The 17,011-nt window shown below is 39.2% G+C and overlaps 2 protein-coding genes across 6 annotated transcripts; both read right to left on the reverse strand.

Moving 5' to 3' along the window:
• Positions 1–43: 43 nt before the first annotated feature.
• Positions 44–7,549, reverse strand: LOC111600143 (pyruvate carboxylase, mitochondrial-like). 2 transcript variants are annotated; one of them, XM_030225359.1, is made up of 7 exons: positions 4,760–4,843; positions 3,995–4,185; positions 2,428–3,940; positions 1,832–2,229; positions 1,510–1,769; positions 418–1,447; positions 44–356 (listed from the first exon to the last, which is right to left on the reverse strand). In XM_030225359.1, exons 2-7 carry the CDS (start codon positions 4,094–4,096, stop codon positions 108–110), a joined length of 3,552 nt encoding a protein of 1,183 aa, XP_030081219.1. In that variant the 5' UTR covers positions 4,097–4,185; positions 4,760–4,843; the 3' UTR covers positions 44–107. The 2 variants fall into 2 exon arrangements, with proteins under 2 accessions (XP_030081219.1, XP_030081221.1); XM_030225361.1 differs by lacking the exons at positions 2,428–3,940; positions 3,995–4,185; positions 4,760–4,843 and adding an exon at positions 7,416–7,549 and having other exon boundaries at positions 93–356; positions 1,832–2,184.
• LOC111600020 (pyruvate carboxylase, mitochondrial-like) lies at positions 5,004–14,768 on the reverse strand. 4 transcript variants are annotated; one of them, XM_030225357.1, is made up of 9 exons: positions 14,678–14,768; positions 14,264–14,372; positions 10,779–10,900; positions 9,214–10,723; positions 8,380–8,427; positions 7,063–7,460; positions 6,741–7,000; positions 5,649–6,678; positions 5,004–5,588 (listed from the first exon to the last, which is right to left on the reverse strand). In XM_030225357.1, exons 3-9 carry the CDS (start codon positions 10,875–10,877, stop codon positions 5,340–5,342), a joined length of 3,594 nt encoding a protein of 1,197 aa, XP_030081217.1. In that variant the 5' UTR covers positions 10,878–10,900; positions 14,264–14,372; positions 14,678–14,768; the 3' UTR covers positions 5,004–5,339. The 4 variants fall into 4 exon arrangements, with proteins under 4 accessions (XP_030081217.1, XP_030081215.1, XP_030081216.1 ...); XM_030225355.1 differs by having other exon boundaries at positions 14,630–14,768; XM_030225356.1 differs by lacking the exon at positions 14,264–14,372 and having other exon boundaries at positions 14,630–14,768.
• Between the last annotated feature and the right edge of the window lie 2,243 nt (positions 14,769–17,011).

Genomic DNA, 17,011 nt, shown 5'->3' on the forward strand with positions numbered 1-17,011 from the left:
TTGTATATTGTTTATAATACCTATAACTAACCGTTTGTGCTGCTTAATGAACGCAAGTCACGGCAATACATTTTTTTAACATCTGAATTTCAATAATCTGAATTTGATTATTCAAGTACCAGGATTAGATCATCGCCATTCAATTTCATTCCCTTTTTGACTTCTATTTTTTTCACAGTACCAGAATCTGGTGATCGAACGACCGTTTCCATTTTCATTGCCGATAGCACGATCAGAGGCTGACCCTTCTCGACCTTGTCGCCCTCTTTGACACGTATGTCAATAACATTGCCTGGCATTGGGGCACCCACTTCACCTTTTACATCATTCCTGGCTTTTGGATGCACTCGCATTACCTTAAAATATTATTAGTTAAAATAAATGAATTGGTACAGATGGAAGGCCATGAGTCTTTACCTTCATAGCGTCCACGTCAGCAATGTGGACTGAACGCATTTCACCGTTCATTTCAAAGAACGCCTCGCGAGTGCCATTTGGTCTGAGATCGTTGGCTATGGCCAACGTCTTAATGAATAATACCTTGCCACGTTCTAGCACTACTTCGAACTCTTCGCCCATTTCGGGGCCCACGAGGAACATACGCGTGTCGAGCTTGTCGATACAACCATATTTTTGACGGTTTTTCAAAAATTGCTTAGTCACTTCCGGATAAAGAGCAGTTGACATAACATCTCTTTCCGAAACTTGTCCAAATATTTTAAATAGTTCCTTCCTTAACTTGTCAAAATCCAATGGCTCAATCTTACTACCTGGTCTTTCATCAATGCGAGGCATATCTTTGAGAACATCAGATCGAAATGGTTCTGGAAAGCCACCATATGGAATACCAATATAGCCCTGTAGGTACTCAATAAGCGATTTGGGAAACGATAACTCCTTAGCCTTTTCCACAATGTCAGTGCGACTAAGTTTATTCTGAACCATAAACCGAGCCAAATCACCAACAACCTTGGATGATGGAGTGACCTTAATTATGTCGCCCAGCACGAAATTGGCTTCCCGGTAAGCCTTCTTGACATCCTCAAACATATCACCTAGACCTAGGGAGAACGCTTGGAATTGCAGATTGGTATATTGGCCACCGGGTATTTCGTTCAGGTAGACATCAGCATTTCCTGATCTCATCGTGGTGGTGCATTCGAATGGTCCGTAGAGAGTACGGGTTTGCTCCCAGTACGCCGAATACTCGGAAACATCTCCTAGGTCCAGCTGTGTGTCCAAGGGAGTACCCTGAAGAGATGCAACTACCGCTCCCATACTTGGCTGGGAGGTCATTCCAGACATCGAGTCGACAGCCACGTCTACAACATCAGCTCCGGCCTGAGCACACGAGAGCATAGACGCAACACCAGCACCCGAAGTGTCGTGAGTGTGGACATGAATTGGCACGTCGGGATGCTTGTCGCGGATGGCAGTAATCAGCAACCTACACAATGTACACATTCATGAAATATGTGCCGGGTAACTCAGTCATACTGGCATGCATACCTAGCCGACTCTGGCTTTAACAGACCCGCCATGTCCTTGATGCAGAGGACATGAGTTCCCGCCTTGACAAGTTCATCGGCCAAGTTTGTGTAGTACTTCAGGTCGTACTTTGTTCTCTTGGGATCACTTACATCTCCTGTGTAGGAGATGGCCGCCTCCACAACACCACCTGCCTTACCTGCCGCCTCCATGCCGAGGATCAAGTTCGGCAAATAGTTAAGGGAGTCAAACACTCGGAAAATATCCATGCCAGTTTGCACCTAATGGGAGTTAGAGTGATGTTATTGGTTGTAGTCGCCACATGAGTGCTGACAGGACTTACCGCCAGTTCGCAGAACTTGTAGACCACGTTGTCTGGATAACTGGTGTAGCCAACGGCATTGGCGCCGCGCAACAGCATTTGGAATGGTATGTTCGGAATGCGCTTGCGCATCTCCTCCAGGCGCTCCCATGGGCACTCGTGTAGAAACCGTAGAGCTACGTCGAAGGTGGCTCCACCCCAGTTCTCGAGTGAGTACAGATTGTTAAACTTGTGCGCCACATAGGGTGATATTTTGAGCAAGTCATGAGTGCGCACACGCGTGGCCATCAGAGATTGGTGAGCATCGCGGAAAGTGGTGTCCATCAGGAGTAGGTTCTTTCGGGAACGCACCTCCTTGGCAAACGCTTGGGGACCTTCACAGGTAAAGACTTCACGTAGACCCGGTGGTGGATGCGGCACTGTGAAAACCCCGATATTTTTTTTTATAAGATTGGAATAGCGTTTTTAAGATTGAGAAAGCAAAACTGAGCCATTAATGTAGATGGATATATAGACTGATGGGAACCACCAGCTAAGTCGATAATTTGTACTTCAATATAAGCGCAGGATATTTAATATCTAATCCTAAGGTCTGGCATAAAACCTGTTGCACCTACCTGTTGGTATTTCGGGTACTTTTGGGATGATCTGGGATGGCCATAGATATGTAACCAATGGCGTTTGGGATCCATTGACCACAACTTCACCCAAATACGTTAAAAATTTTTGTGCGCGATTTCGAACAAAGATTGAGGATCTCATGAGCTCCGGATGGTCATCTATGAAGTGAGTATCCAATGTACCATTCAAGAACCTCTCATTGTTCAAAACACTAAGGAGAAAGGGAATATTCGTCTTGACTCCACGAATACGGAACTCGCGCAATGCTCGGCTCATTTTGGATGCAGCAACTTGAAAGTCAATAGCATAGGATATCACTTTGACAAGGAGCGAGTCGTAGTGGGGCGATATGATAGCTCCAGGATAAGTCGAGGCGCCATCTATTCGTATGCCCATGCCTTCGCCGGAACGGAAAACTTCGATGCGTCCCATGTCAGGCTGAAAGCCTTGCTCAGGATTTTCAGTGGTTACGCGGCACTGAATGGCAAAGCCACGCGGAACAATGTTCTCTTGGCAGAGTCCCAGTTCCTCAAGTGTCATACCCTCGGCAATGCGTATCTGAGACCGAACCAAATCTATGCCGGTAATCTCCTCAGTCACTGTGTGCTCCACCTGCAACCTGGCGTTCACTTCGATGAAGTAGAAGTTGCCAGATTCATCGCACAAGAACTCCACCGTGCCAGCATTTTCGTATCCAACATGCTTGGATATCTGGATTGCTGCCTCGGTCATCTTGTCGCGAATTTCAACAGGTAATTGAGGAGCAGGTGCTATTTCAATGAGTTTCTGATGTCGAAGCTGAATAGAGCAGTCGCGTTCAAATAGATGCACTATGTTGCCAGCATGGTCGCCCAATATTTGAACTTCTATATGACGCGGATGTTCTATTAACTTCTCAATGAATAGTTCACCATTGCCAAAGGCTGCCTGTGCCTTGGAGCTGGCACGTTCGAAATTCTCTTTAACTTCTTCCATGTTGCGAACGATACGCATGCCACGGCCGCCGCCGCCGTGTGCTGCCTTGAATATGACAGGCAGGCCATGCTTTTGGCAAAACGCCAAAGCTTCCTCCTCAGTGGTAACCGGGCCCTCTGTGCCGGGGACTGTGGGAACACACGCTTCTTTAGCCGCAATACGCGCAGCAGTCTTATCACCCATGGTTTGCATAACTTGGGGCGATGGGCCGATAAAGCGGAGTCCCGCATCGATAACGGCCTGGGCAAAGTCGCTGCGCTCGGAGAGGAAACCATAGCCGGGATGCACTGCATCAATGTCGTTCTCCTTGCAAATGTTTATGATCCCTGGAATATTGAGGTAAGCTTCCACCGGAGCCAGGCCCCTGCCGACCATATATGCCTCGTCCGCCTTCTGACGATGCATTTGCATTTTGTCCATTTCTGAGTAAATGGCAACAGACTTGATGCCCAGCTCATTGCAGGCTCGGAACACTCGAATGGCTATTTCCCCTCTATTGGCAACCAGGATCGATCGTATTGCATTGTGCTTCACCTGTGAAACAGGTAAAATAAGTCGCATTCATTGAGCCTAGGTTTTCATACTCACTATGGAGGAACACCATTTTTTTCTGACAAAGTTACATTTCAGCCAGGGAAACACCTTTCCCAGTGCCCGAATTGCAGGCGGAGAGTTTCTCAAGTTTGCCATTGCTAACACCTAATCGGTTCATCGAATTGCAACATTCATTTCTATATGCTTACAAATCTGATAATAATAATTTCTATTATTGTGCTGGCCTGCAATAGAATATATAAGGATATAAGGCGAATGTTGAAACAACATAATATTCTGTATTTTCAGATGCAGATGTATATATATATATATATATATATATATTAAATAAATAATATAAATATTAATCATAATAATAAATATATAAATATTAATGTAGATCTGGTTTTTATACTCTAGAATGAAGAGTATATTAATTTCATGCCAAGTCTGCTTAGCTGACATTTGTATGTGTGTATGTGAGTGTATCTATATTTACTAGTTTATAACTTTATCTTGAAGGCGCCCACTGGGGCATGTCTAACTGCAAATGTCTATATCGTTTCAAATTAAAATTGGGTAAGCATACATATGAGCTCGTCTATATCAGCTTGAGCTGCATTTGCACCTAAGATAGCTGAAGCTGGCTTAGTTTTAGAGCTTGGCAGTTGGGTAGTATTTTGGTTAGACTTCTACGATGTGAAGATTATATGTATAGGCCCAAAAAATACTAGAAAATCAGCTCTCAAACATGTCACAATACATGTACAATGTCTTTCGCTGCAATACGTAAAACATACGGCTAGTGGTCTTACGTACCTGAAACTATATCGAATTCGATTACTAAATAAATAATAAATAGAGAATTTGAGATCAAAAATATTAATTTTAAAAATGTATATAAAAGCCAAAAATTTAAGCTACGTCATATTTAGTAATAGATTTATATCACAACTAATTTACGACTCAAAAGCCAAAGATTGCTTCAACTTAGAAATAAAATGATATAGTTAAAGCAGAGCCGATTGCTTAAATATATCTTATAGTTTATAAAAGATTTATATTTATTTTCATAGGAAATTTCTTTGTTTATTCACACTTTTAAATGTTATAACATTGATACAAAATTTGGCAAAGGCTTTACAGATATAACATTTAGGATTGGGGGAGTATAACAAAAATTGTGATTTGTGCGTGATTTTGTAACTCTCACAAGATTGTAAACTTTTTCAAAAAGTAATGCCAATACATACATACGTATATACAGATGTACTCATGCTAACATAAATACATACAAATAAAAATGACTTAAGCCTAATATAGTAATCGAAATTAGCTGGCAGCACGCTCCTCACATATAGAAAAATATGTATTATCGGTTTTCCTTGGGTGGTTGCATCTATTCGATGATCAAAATTAAGTCATCGCCGTCTAATTTCATGCCCTTCTTGACTTCCACCTTCTTGACCACGCCGCTTTGTGGCGCCTGGACAACCATTTCCATTTTCATGGCCGACAGGACAACAAGGGGCTGACCCTTCTCCACTTTGTCGCCAATTGTCACACGCACGTCAATTACATCGCCGGGCATTGGGGCGCCCACTTCACCTTTCACGGTCTTATCAGCCTTGGGATGAATGCGGATTTCCTAAAATTAAACAAAGGTACATCAGATGGTGCTAATAGATAACCATGGTCATTGATGTACCTTCATAGCCTCCTTGTCAGGAATGTGGACAGAGCGCAGTTGACCGTTCAATTCGAAGAACACCTCGCGCTTTCCATTCGGTTTGAGATCGGCAGCCATGGCCAAGGCCTTCATGCTCAGAGTCTTGCCGCGCTCCAAGGTAACTTCGAACTCTTCGCCCACTTTGGGGCCTGAAAGGAATATGCGAGTATCGAGCTTATCGACGGGACCATATTGCTCGCGATAGTGCAAAAATTCATTGGTCACTTGAGGATAGAGCGCTGCCGATACAACATCACGATCGGTAACGTTTACATGAGATTCACTCAGCTCGCTTTTCAGCTTGTCAAAGTCCAGTGGCGCCATCTCAGCACCAGGTCGGCCTTCAATGCGTGGCATGTCCTTCAGAACACGAGTACGGAATGGTTCTGGAAAGCCACCATATGGAATACCAATATAGCCCTGTAGGTACTCAATCACCGATTTGGGGAAGGACAACTCTTCGGCCTTCTCAACCACTTGAGCACCATTCAGATTGTTTTGCACCATGAACTGAGCCAAATCACCAACAACCTTGGATGATGGAGTGACCTTAATTATGTCGCCCAGCACGAAATTGGCTTCCCGGTAAGCCTTCTTGACATCCTCAAACATATCACCTAGACCCAGGGAGAACGCTTGGAATTGCAGATTGGTATATTGGCCACCGGGTATTTCGTTCAGGTAGACATCAGCATTTCCTGATCTCATCGTGGTGGTGCATTCGAATGGTCCGTAGAGAGTACGGGTTTGCTCCCAGTACGCCGAATACTCGGAAACATCTCCTAGGTCCAGCTGTGTGTCCAAGGGAGTACCCTGAAGAGATGCAACTACCGCTCCCATACTTGGCTGGGAGGTCATTCCCGACATCGAGTCGACAGCCACGTCTACAACATCAGCTCCGGCCTGAGCACACGAGAGCATAGACGCAACACCAGCTCCCGAAGTGTCGTGAGTGTGGACATGAATTGGCACGTCGGGATGCTTGTCGCGGATGGCAGTAATGAGCAACCTACACAATGTACACATTCATGAAATATGTGCCGGGTAACTCAGTTATACTGGCATGCATACCTAGCCGACTCTGGCTTTAACAGACCCGCCATGTCCTTGATGCACAGGACATGAGTTCCCGCCTTGACAAGTTCATCGGCCAAGTTTGTGTAGTACTTCAGGTCGTACTTTGTTCTCTTGGGATCACTTACATCTCCTGTGTAGGAGATGGCCGCCTCAACAACACCACCTGCCTTACCTGCCGCCTCCATGCCGAGGATCAAGTTCGGCAAATAGTTAAGGGAGTCAAACACTCGGAAAATATCCATGCCAGTTTGCACCTAATGGGAGTTAGAGTGATGTTATTGGTTGTAGTCGCCACATGAGTGCTGACAGGACTTACCGCCAGTTCGCAGAACTTGTAGACCACGTTGTCTGGATAACTGGTGTAGCCAACGGCATTGGCGCCGCGCAACAGCATTTGGAATGGTATGTTCGGAATGCGCTTGCGCATCTCCTCCAGGCGCTCCCATGGGCACTCGTGTAGAAACCGTAGAGCTACGTCGAAGGTGGCTCCACCCCAGTTCTCGAGTGAGTACAGATTGTTAAACTTGTGCGCCACATAGGGTGATATTTTGAGCAAGTCATGAGTGCGCACACGCGTGGCCATCAGAGATTGATGAGCATCGCGGAAAGTGGTGTCCATCAGGAGTAGGTTCTTTCGGGAACGCACCTCCTTGGCAAACGCTTGGGGACCTTCACGCACAATGATGTCACGCAGACCCTGTGGTGGCTCCGTGACTGTGAGATACCCGTGGAAGTTTTCATAATTAGGATTATATCATATATAATAGACACATGCACTTAAATATAAATATAAAGCAATACAAGAATACAAAACGAACAAATTTTAATTGAAGCCACCAAAGAAAAACTGTGTGTGTGTGTTTGTGTTTTATGAAAAACCAATAAAACCCGTTTAAATGTGCTTAAGTTTACTGTGTTTACATACAAAGTGTACCTAAATGTACCTGAACGTTGGCTGCTCTGTATGGCAATGAAAGATTGATGATATTATTGTTGATTATTGTCTAATAAACAAATGTGTTTTTTTAATTTTTACTCAATACTTACAAAAAATTTAATATATTTAAATAATTTATATATATAATATATTTTATATTAAAAATAATATATTTAAATAATTTATATATATAATATATTTAATATTAAATAGCACTAAAAGCTAAACCAGATTGGACCTGCATTTTCAAGTTTTTTTTCAGCTTAAACCGAAATCGATAAATATCGATGTTTAGCAAGCAGATAACTTTATGAAAATGTCTACCATATTTTTAGCATATTCTTTGTTCAATCTAAATTGAAATGTTAGCAATCCTAATATGTCTATTTAAAGTTGAGCGTAAGCCCTATTTATGTTAGGTAGATGAAGTCCACTTAAATATACTTTTTAAGTACTTCCTAGTTAGCATTTTGTTATGTTAATCGAAGCTAAGCAGCAGCTCGCAACATTGACTGAGTTAATCAAACAAGTAATACGTTGGCCCATATATATAGACTACTAGCTTATATATGCTTTATATATATAATCATATAATTTTTTTAATCTAAATTTATACAGGATTATGTATTTACATATGAGTTTGATCAGGTTCGATCGGGGCAGATGAGGTATTAAGAAGTGCAGCGTTAAACGTACCTTTTGCCCCGCCGCTCTTTTCGCGTTCTAAGGCTTCCGGGGACAGATCTTCATTGGAATGATAATATCATGACAACATTTCGTTTATGAACAAGGTGTTGGTAGCAAAGTGTGTGTGTGTGTGGGACGATTGTATTTGCGTATGGTAATTGTTGCAATAGCAAAGTTTTTGTGTTTGGTTTTTGTTTAGAAAAAATAAAGTAAAAAGAAATGCAAAACATAAATTAAACATATTAATGAACGCAGATATTCAACGAGACAGGTGCAGTTAACCTTCCACATAAGGAATAATACTTCTAGAAAAAGTTAAAGTTTTTAAAAGGAATTTCAAAGAGTTTTTACTTTAAATTATTTTAAATTTCGGATTTAGTTTGGAGGAGTTTTACTTTAACTTTTAATTAGAAGTTTCGATATCAAGCTTAAACTACTTTTGTCTATTCAAAAATAAAAATTTACGTAACTCCATCTCGCAACTATTTTGAAAACTATCTTTTTTATATGGTTTCCGATTTATACATTTAAATTTCATGCCATTTAAAGACTTCAAATGTGGACTCAGGTACAGTAGAAATATTGAATAGTCTAAAGAATATGTAGTAATATTCTCTTATCAATTTAATAATTGTTTTATGCAAGACTTTTCAAGTTTCCAGTGAGTGAGAAAAGAAAATGACAGAAAAACTTCCATTTTTATGAACCAATTTGATAGACAACAAAATCTGAAAGGTAAAAGTTATCAAGACTAAAGCTGAAACAATAATTAAAGCAACAGCCATTTGATAGCCACAAATCCGAAAAGCGCATGCCTTAAACCATTTAAACAATTCCACTTACCCAATGGCACCTGTGGTACATGGGGATTCACCTCCGAAGGCTTCAGCGTTGTTGCCAATGGCGTCTGTGGTCCATTGACCAGCACCTCGCCCAAATAGTTCAGCAGTTTCTGAGCACGATTCTGTGTGGTAGAGAACTTGAACAGCTGTGGATGCTCATCTATGAAGTAGGTGTCCAGCACACCGTGCAAGAACTTCTGGTTCTCAAGCACGTTAAGGAGGAAAGGAATATTCGTCTTGACTCCACGAATGCGGAACTCACGCAACGCGCGGTTCATTTTAGACGCTGAGCTCTGCAGATCACTGGCGTGGGATATCACTTTGACAAGGAGCGAGTCATAGTAGGGCGATATGATAGCTCCGGCATAGGTCGAGGCACTGTCTAGACGAATGCCCATGCCTTCGCCAGAACGGAACACTTCAAGGCGACCTGTGTTGGGCTGGAAGTCATTGGCGGGATCCTCGGTTGTGACACGACACTGAATGGCAAAGCCACGGGGAACAACATTCTCTTGGGTGAGTCCCAGCTCCTTAAGTGTCATACCCTCAGCAATACGTATCTGAGACTGAACCAAATCTATGCCGGTAATCTCCTCAGTCACTGTGTGCTCCACCTGCAACCTGGCGTTCACTTCGATGAAGTAGAAGTTGCCAGATTCATCGCATAAGAACTCCACCGTGCCAGCATTTTCGTATCCAACATGCTTGGCTAGTCTGACTGCTGCTTCAGTCATCTTGTCGCGAGTTTCAGCGGGCAGGCGTGGTGCAGGTGCGATCTCGACCACCTTTTGGTGGCGACGTTGAACAGAGCAATCACGTTCATACAAATGTACAACATTTCCTGCCTTATCACCTAACAGTTGGACTTCAATGTGGCGGGGTCGCTCAATAAACTTCTCAATGAACATTGCACCATTGCCGAAGGCTGCCTTCGCCTCAGAGCTGGCACGTTCGAAATTCTCTTCAACTTCTTCCATTTTGCGAACCACACGCATGCCACGGCCGCCGCCGCCATAAGCTGCCTTGAAAATGACAGGTAGACCATGCTTTTGGCAAAACGCCAATGCTTCCTCCTTAGAAGTAATTGGGCCATCTGTACCTGGGACAATGGGTACACCCGCTTCTATAGCCGCAATACGCGCAGCCACCTTATCACCCATGTTTTGCACCACCTTGGGGGATGGGCCGATAAAGCGAAGTCCAGCATCGATAACGGCCTGTGCAAAGTCGCTGCGCTCGGAGAGGAAACCATAGCCGGGATGCACTGCATCAATGTCGTTCTCCTTGCAAACGCGTATAATCTCTGGAATGTTGAGGTAAGCTTCCACCGGTGCCAGGCCCTTGCCGACCATATATGACTCGTCGGCCTTCTGACGATGCATGTGCATTTTGTCCTGCTCCGAGTATACGGCAACCGACTTGATGCCTAACTCAGTGCAGGCTCGGAACACACGAATCGCGATTTCGCCACGGTTGGCCACCAGCACCGATCGTATGGGTTTGTATTCAACCTGTGAATGAAGATATTATAGTAAGCTGAATTAAGAAGAGAATGCCGGAACTTACCTGAGTGGAATAGGCATTTTTATTGATGAAGTAAAGTCTCACGCGAGGAACCGCTTTGCGTAGCGTCCTGAATGCGGCTTGAGATTCCGACAAAAACATCGTTAGACCTTAATCAGTTGTCGCTGTGAAAGAGACAATGGATTCCGGTTAAGAACTTGTGCTATATATATGTATATATTGAGAGCTCTTCTCTGCCTATATTAACTTAACTCTCATCTCAACTCCGCCTATCTTGAGTTGTGCCAACTCAATTACTGGTTCCATTCATGGCAAAATATGATTTATCAAAGTTCAACATTGTCATTATTGTCAACTTTATTATTTGAATGAGCTGATGATGGTGTTAATAAAGTTGGTTATCTTTCCCATTATCTTTATACTCCTATCTATAGTTAACATGTGCATGCCTATGTGTTCAGGTATTTATTAACATTGAACACATGTATTAATAGTTGTATATTTATAAATATATATATATATATATTTGTGAATATTATATAATATGGACTGATTCATGTCACTGTTTTTATAGGTATTTGTTTTCCTATATGCTTCTCTTTCGATTCAAAGTGTTTGTTAAACTATAAGAGTTCAGATAAGTTAGAAGACTTTAATATAATTGATACGTTGTAGATAACTACAGTAAAGAACTTTCATAGATTATGCATTGGTCTCATCTATAGTGGAGAAGCATAGCCAGTCCTGAGCTAAGTTTTCTAACTTAAGATTCACGTTTTGCTTTTTTTATTTTCTTTAAAATCGTTTTTTAGTTCTTAACAGAATGGTTAATGGTTAATGGTGGTTAAGGTCAGAGTAATTTACATATATCATGTTTTTGTGCTATAAAAGCATATGTTAAAACCACAAACTAATGTTCTTATGTCACAAATATAATTGTATTTAAGTAAGTGTGAAAAAGAGCTGCTAAAAATATGTTTACACCTTTTAAATTTAAATTTTAATTTAGAAACTTCCAATTAGTGCTTGACTATAAAGAAATCATAAAAGAAAGTCAGAAATACATTTACAAAAAAAAAAAAAAAATATATATATATATATATATATATATATATATATATATCAAGTTATATATCTTCTATATAAAATGTATTTATTCTACAGCAATATTTATCTTTTATATTAAAAATATTAAAATCTGTGTTTGCTATTTGACGCCTTCATATCATGTTTTAGTTTGTTTTAGATCTTTTGTTCTTTACTTTTGTCGCGTTTATACAAACAGTTAGAAATTTGGCTAAGTAATTCCGTCACAAGTTTTTATTGGTTTTAAATATACCATATACCATACAGGCACGCCATACCATATTCGATTCGATTGTATGGAGCATGCAAAGTTTTTAGTTTTTTGTGTTTTAAGGAAAGTATTAGAATAATAATACAACCAGATCTATTAATAAGTGACACTTTTCTGGCATAAACATTTTCAGAACGAATGACGCTTCTGTTATTTAACGCATTCAAATTTTCCATACTATAAGTTTAAGAAACAAAACAAAAGAAACTAGATTAACTAATTTTATGTGGAACACCAGATTAGTAAAAGCATTCCAAAATGGGTTTTTGGGTCAACAAAAATAAATAGCTTTGCTTATAATTTTTTTAATATAAATACTTTTACTGGTGTTCATTATTAAATCATTTAGTATATTTAAACAATTAGGCAATGTAAATATTTAAAAAATACTATTAACTAATCTCTACAATAAAATGTCAAATCTCGTTTCGTAATAAAGCTTTCAAGAACTGAGATAATTGTTTGCCTAGTAAGCTCCAGACGTGACATTCTTTAAGGACAGATAATACAGTTTTAAAAAAACCTATGATCCATATCAAATATATTGCTACCGATAGAAGCAATCGAATTCATTGATAATACTATTTTATTGTTGTTTGCTTTTACGCTCACAATATGAAAAGCAATTCATTAACCCGTCTGCCTGAATGATATATTTATATATACTTTTTTGTATATATATGTATATTCTTCTTCAAAGTCTTAGGAAAAAGAGTATCTGCTAGTTAGGTACGGTACATTTATGTTCCTACTGATTCGCGTTAAGATCAAAACAAGCGAAGAGCGTAAAACCCAACAATTACAATTACAAACTTGTCAATTAACGCCCTAACATTCTATTTTTCCAACCCCCGGCAGTAAATTAACACACCCCGTTCATAGGTCAACTATTTTGGGACTGGGAGTTAAGGAGTACGCAATTTTATGAAGACTTTTTTCTTTGTTTACACGTGTAAGAGTGCGGGTCGCACACCCATGTGTCAATATAATGATTTATACACGTATATATGCATGTATACAGAGTATGTATGCTTGCCGCAATGACCGATTATGTAATGATTATTGCAATAATCAGACGGACGGACGAGCCGCCTTAGAATGTGCACAACAGTCAGACGGTCAGTCGGTCGTTCGGTTTGGTCGAATGATTTGGTGATTACGCTGCTAGTTGATTGCCGCTCACTTTTACTATATTCGTTTATACGCACATACGTATGTCTGTATATATAGAAGTGCTCGTATGTATGTGTGCACACTTATACGCGATCTTGAGCACACGTTGCTAAGGTCAAAGACGTTTCCACTGCGGCACAAGCCGCGCCTGCTCTGGACACATTGATTATCCGTTAAAATGATAAAGTGACAAACGAAAAAAAAACTATATTAACTACATATATACTTGCAGATGATATACGTATACGTATATGTCTTATGACATACACACAAGCACACATACATGTCTTTCATGTATTTGTTAGTCTGCGTCGCAAAAAAGGAACTAGGACTAGTTCGCAGACAGCGCACTGAGTCAAAAAAGTATTCGTACATGCAAATAATAAACATTCGTTGCTCGTCAATTTTGATTGATTGTCACACAAAGTATCTTTGAATGCGATAGCAATAAAAGCAATTAAATTAAATAGCTAAACTTTGATTTGTTGTACGCTGCGTGACTTTTAGGCTATGAAATTCATAATACAAATATTTTTTTATTTTATCCACATTGCCATTTGATTTGATTCGCTGTTTTTATACATACGTCACACTAAGTATATATGCGTGCGTATGTATGTATGTATTGTATTAACGTAAGTGATGGCACATGCCTTGATTTTGTCAAGCACGTTTTGGCTGGCAGCGAAACCATAAGAAGGCTAGATATATGGGGCATAATAAAATGGACCCGAACAGCAGACTGACAGTATTTCGCGTTGATAATGAAGGGAGTAGGGGTAGCTTTTATACATCTATACGTATGCATGTATATGTGGCTGTCTATGTACATATGTATATGTGCGAGATTCTAAAAGTGCAGTTACATTCATACATAAGTGGTCGTTACGTATCAATTAGCATTTTAGTATGCACGCAAATACACACATACATATATATAATTATATATATTTATATATATGTGCATATATAGCCACTTACATATGTATGTACATACCTTTGGAATTACAATATGTCCAGCTGCTCCCTGTTATTATCCCTGGATAAAATCTTTCGAGCACACTTTCAATTCAACTTTCCCGCACGGTTTGCACACGCTTCAATAACTAAAAACAGTTGAAATAATATAAGACGATTGTACAGTTATAGTGTATGTAGCTATTTATGCAGTACAATTTAGCAATATGTATAAATCACATAACTGTTATATAAACTAGCGTGGTTTTGAAATCGACAAAATAAACTTCAACACAGATAAAAAACACAAGGAATTAACGAATTACTCTTTAGAATTAGCAACTAGCTAACACACGAATGTATATGCATAGATGTGTGTGCCTGCCTCTTTTCATGTAATACATACATATGTATTTGTATGTGCGTTGAATTTCTGTTTGGGAAGGTAGACCACCTCGGTACAATTTACGTTGAATATTTCACAACTGTTTCTGCCCGGGAGCTCGAGCACTGCGTACGGCTGACACCAAAGCTTAACATTCAACTGACGGACGCCGTCTGAAAAACTTGAAAGTTTACACTGTATTGCCGGTGGCGGCTGCCCACAGTCTCTCCCGCGCTCTCTCTTTGCTCACTCTCTCTCTCACTCTGTCTGCTTTTCGCTCTTTCGCTTCGATTTTTAGTGGATGGCTCTCGTACTTTCGAATTGTGTGTGCGTACGCTTAACAGCCGTCAACGGCAGCAATAACAAATAAACGTGTACTTTGTCCCAAAAACAACAACAACTAACGCAGAATTGTGTCATGTGTGTGAGAGTCAGAGGCCGGCTAAGAGTAAACTAGTTAAGGCCCAAGGAGAGAAACAGCTGTTTTGCAGGTACCTAAAGTACATGTACCTTTTATACACTCGCACTTTTGACATTGTTGCATATATACGTATATATGCAAATATATAGATATATGCACTTATAAATATTAACTAAGTATATATATATAAGAATGTGAATGGAATAAAACTAAATATAATAATACGCTTATATTGATTTTTCCATTGACCAAATGTGGCAATCGTATTAAGGACCACGAAAAATACAGAAAGTTATACATTTTCTGTCACACATAGACATATGTATATATATTACATAAGTATAAGACTAAAAGTAAGTAAGAAACTTATGTCAATTTTTTAGGTGTCTACAGCTCTTGTAGATAAGAGCGAGAAGTACACAGGCATATATACATATATATATATATATACATACATACATACTTACATGTGTATAGACATATATATAGACAGACAGACTATAAGTTGAACTGATAGGCACAAATCAGAAGATTGACTTGACTGTTTGTTAAGATCGAAATATATATTTCTTTCTATAAGTTATACAATTATAGTGTTAGACAGAGAGACATATATATTATTTATTTTTATATTCTATTCAATGAGAGCTAAAAATCAGTTGCAGTGTATTTAATTATGCTAATGAGTGTTCAGCGTGTCTGGTTTTATTATACATATTACTAGGTGCGAAATTAATTAATTACAGGTATATGCAGGTACATGCTCTACAGATACGCCTAACTAATAATAGTTAATAGTTTAAATTTAGTGTTGAATAGTATAATTATAGCGAAATATATATTAATAGCTCGAGATAGATAGATTTCCAAAGATATTAATAGATAGATGGAAAGATAAAGATATATATGGATAGAAAGTTATAAATGTATAGTGTATAGATGCAAAGATATAGAAATAGACTTATTGTTAGAAAAAAATATATATAAATATAGACAGTGATAGGTCGATTTAAATAGAAGCCAGAAACTTAAATCATTTCTATCAGTTTACCAATTCCATTCACTCATTTCTTATATGGAATACTTCTAATACCCACAAGATCTGAAGCTATAAATTTCCCTATGATGTTTTTTTCAATGGAGGTCCAGTAATATCAAGTTTATTCCAGCTCTGCCTCTATTTCGCTGTTAAAGTGGATCAATAGACACATTTTGCATATCATCTAATCTCTCTCTCTCTCTCTTATGTGTCCCTCCTTCACTCTCACGTAATTATACAATCGTCTATAGCATATATATGAAATACTTATAGTCATTGATAACGAAATTTTGGTATTGAAAACTTAGATTCGGGTCTGCAATCGGATTGGCATAATTAATTAATTAAAATATAAAACTTAGATGCCACACAGAGAGTTTATAGATATTGACTAAAGCCCTGATAACTGGGCCGATAGCAGAGCCGCAGCTGTCATTGCCGACTCCGGCGAAGGTCAGCGAAAGTGCGAATCAGGTTCAGTATCAAATTGACCAAATGACCAAACATGTCGTACGATTATTGTATATATGGCATCCAGACAGGTTGTCAAACAACAAATTTCAGCGTCTACGACGCACGCGCACAATCAAAAGTTTTCAGTTTTTATAGCGATTGCTAGGCTTAACTATTTTTAATCACCTATTAGAGATGTTGACAGTATATATAAGGATTACCTTATTTATTATATGATAAAATATTTATTATTTATTTAATATTTATTATTTATAATCATTTGTTAGCTAAACATTATAGGGTATTCGAACTGCCAGCCAGCTGAACTAAACTATATATATTGTTTTTTCGTCTATCTATAAATATTTGAATTATAATTTATAAAATTTTATTAGCAAAAATGCAATTGAGAAACTTTTCCATTTTAAATAAGGCATTTGGCAATAGAATGTAGGGTATTTAAACAACTAGTTGGTCTTACCAAGCTTTA

The sequence above is a fragment of the Drosophila hydei genome, unplaced genomic scaffold (genome assembly GCF_003285905.1).
Source record: "Drosophila hydei strain 15085-1641.00,03,60 unplaced genomic scaffold, DhydRS2 tig00008130-arrow-arrow-pilon, whole genome shotgun sequence".
Taxonomy (NCBI): Eukaryota; Metazoa; Arthropoda; class Insecta; order Diptera; family Drosophilidae; genus Drosophila; species Drosophila hydei.

Coding starts and splice junctions, on each gene's coding strand:
- LOC111600143 (XM_030225359.1), bottom strand. CDS start 4,096: ATGGCAAACTTGAGAAACTCTCCGCCTGCAATTCGGGCACTGGGAAAG. Junction 3,941..3,994: donor AAAAATGGTGTTCCTCCATA/GTGAGTATGAAA, acceptor CCTGTTTCACAG/GTGAAGCACAATGCAATACG. Junction 1,448..1,509: donor TTAAAGCCAGAGTCGGCTAG/GTATGCATGCCA, acceptor TACATTGTGTAG/GTTGCTGATTACTGCCATCC.
- LOC111600020 (XM_030225357.1), bottom strand. CDS start 10,877: ATGTTTTTGTCGGAATCTCAAGCCGCATTCAGGACGCTACGCAAAGCG. Junction 7,461..8,379: donor AAAGAGCGGCGGGGCAAAAG/GTACGTTTAACG, acceptor GGTATCTCACAG/TCACGGAGCCACCACAGGGT. Junction 5,589..5,648: donor CTGACAAGGAGGCTATGAAG/GTACATCAATGA, acceptor GTTTAATTTTAG/GAAATCCGCATTCATCCCAA.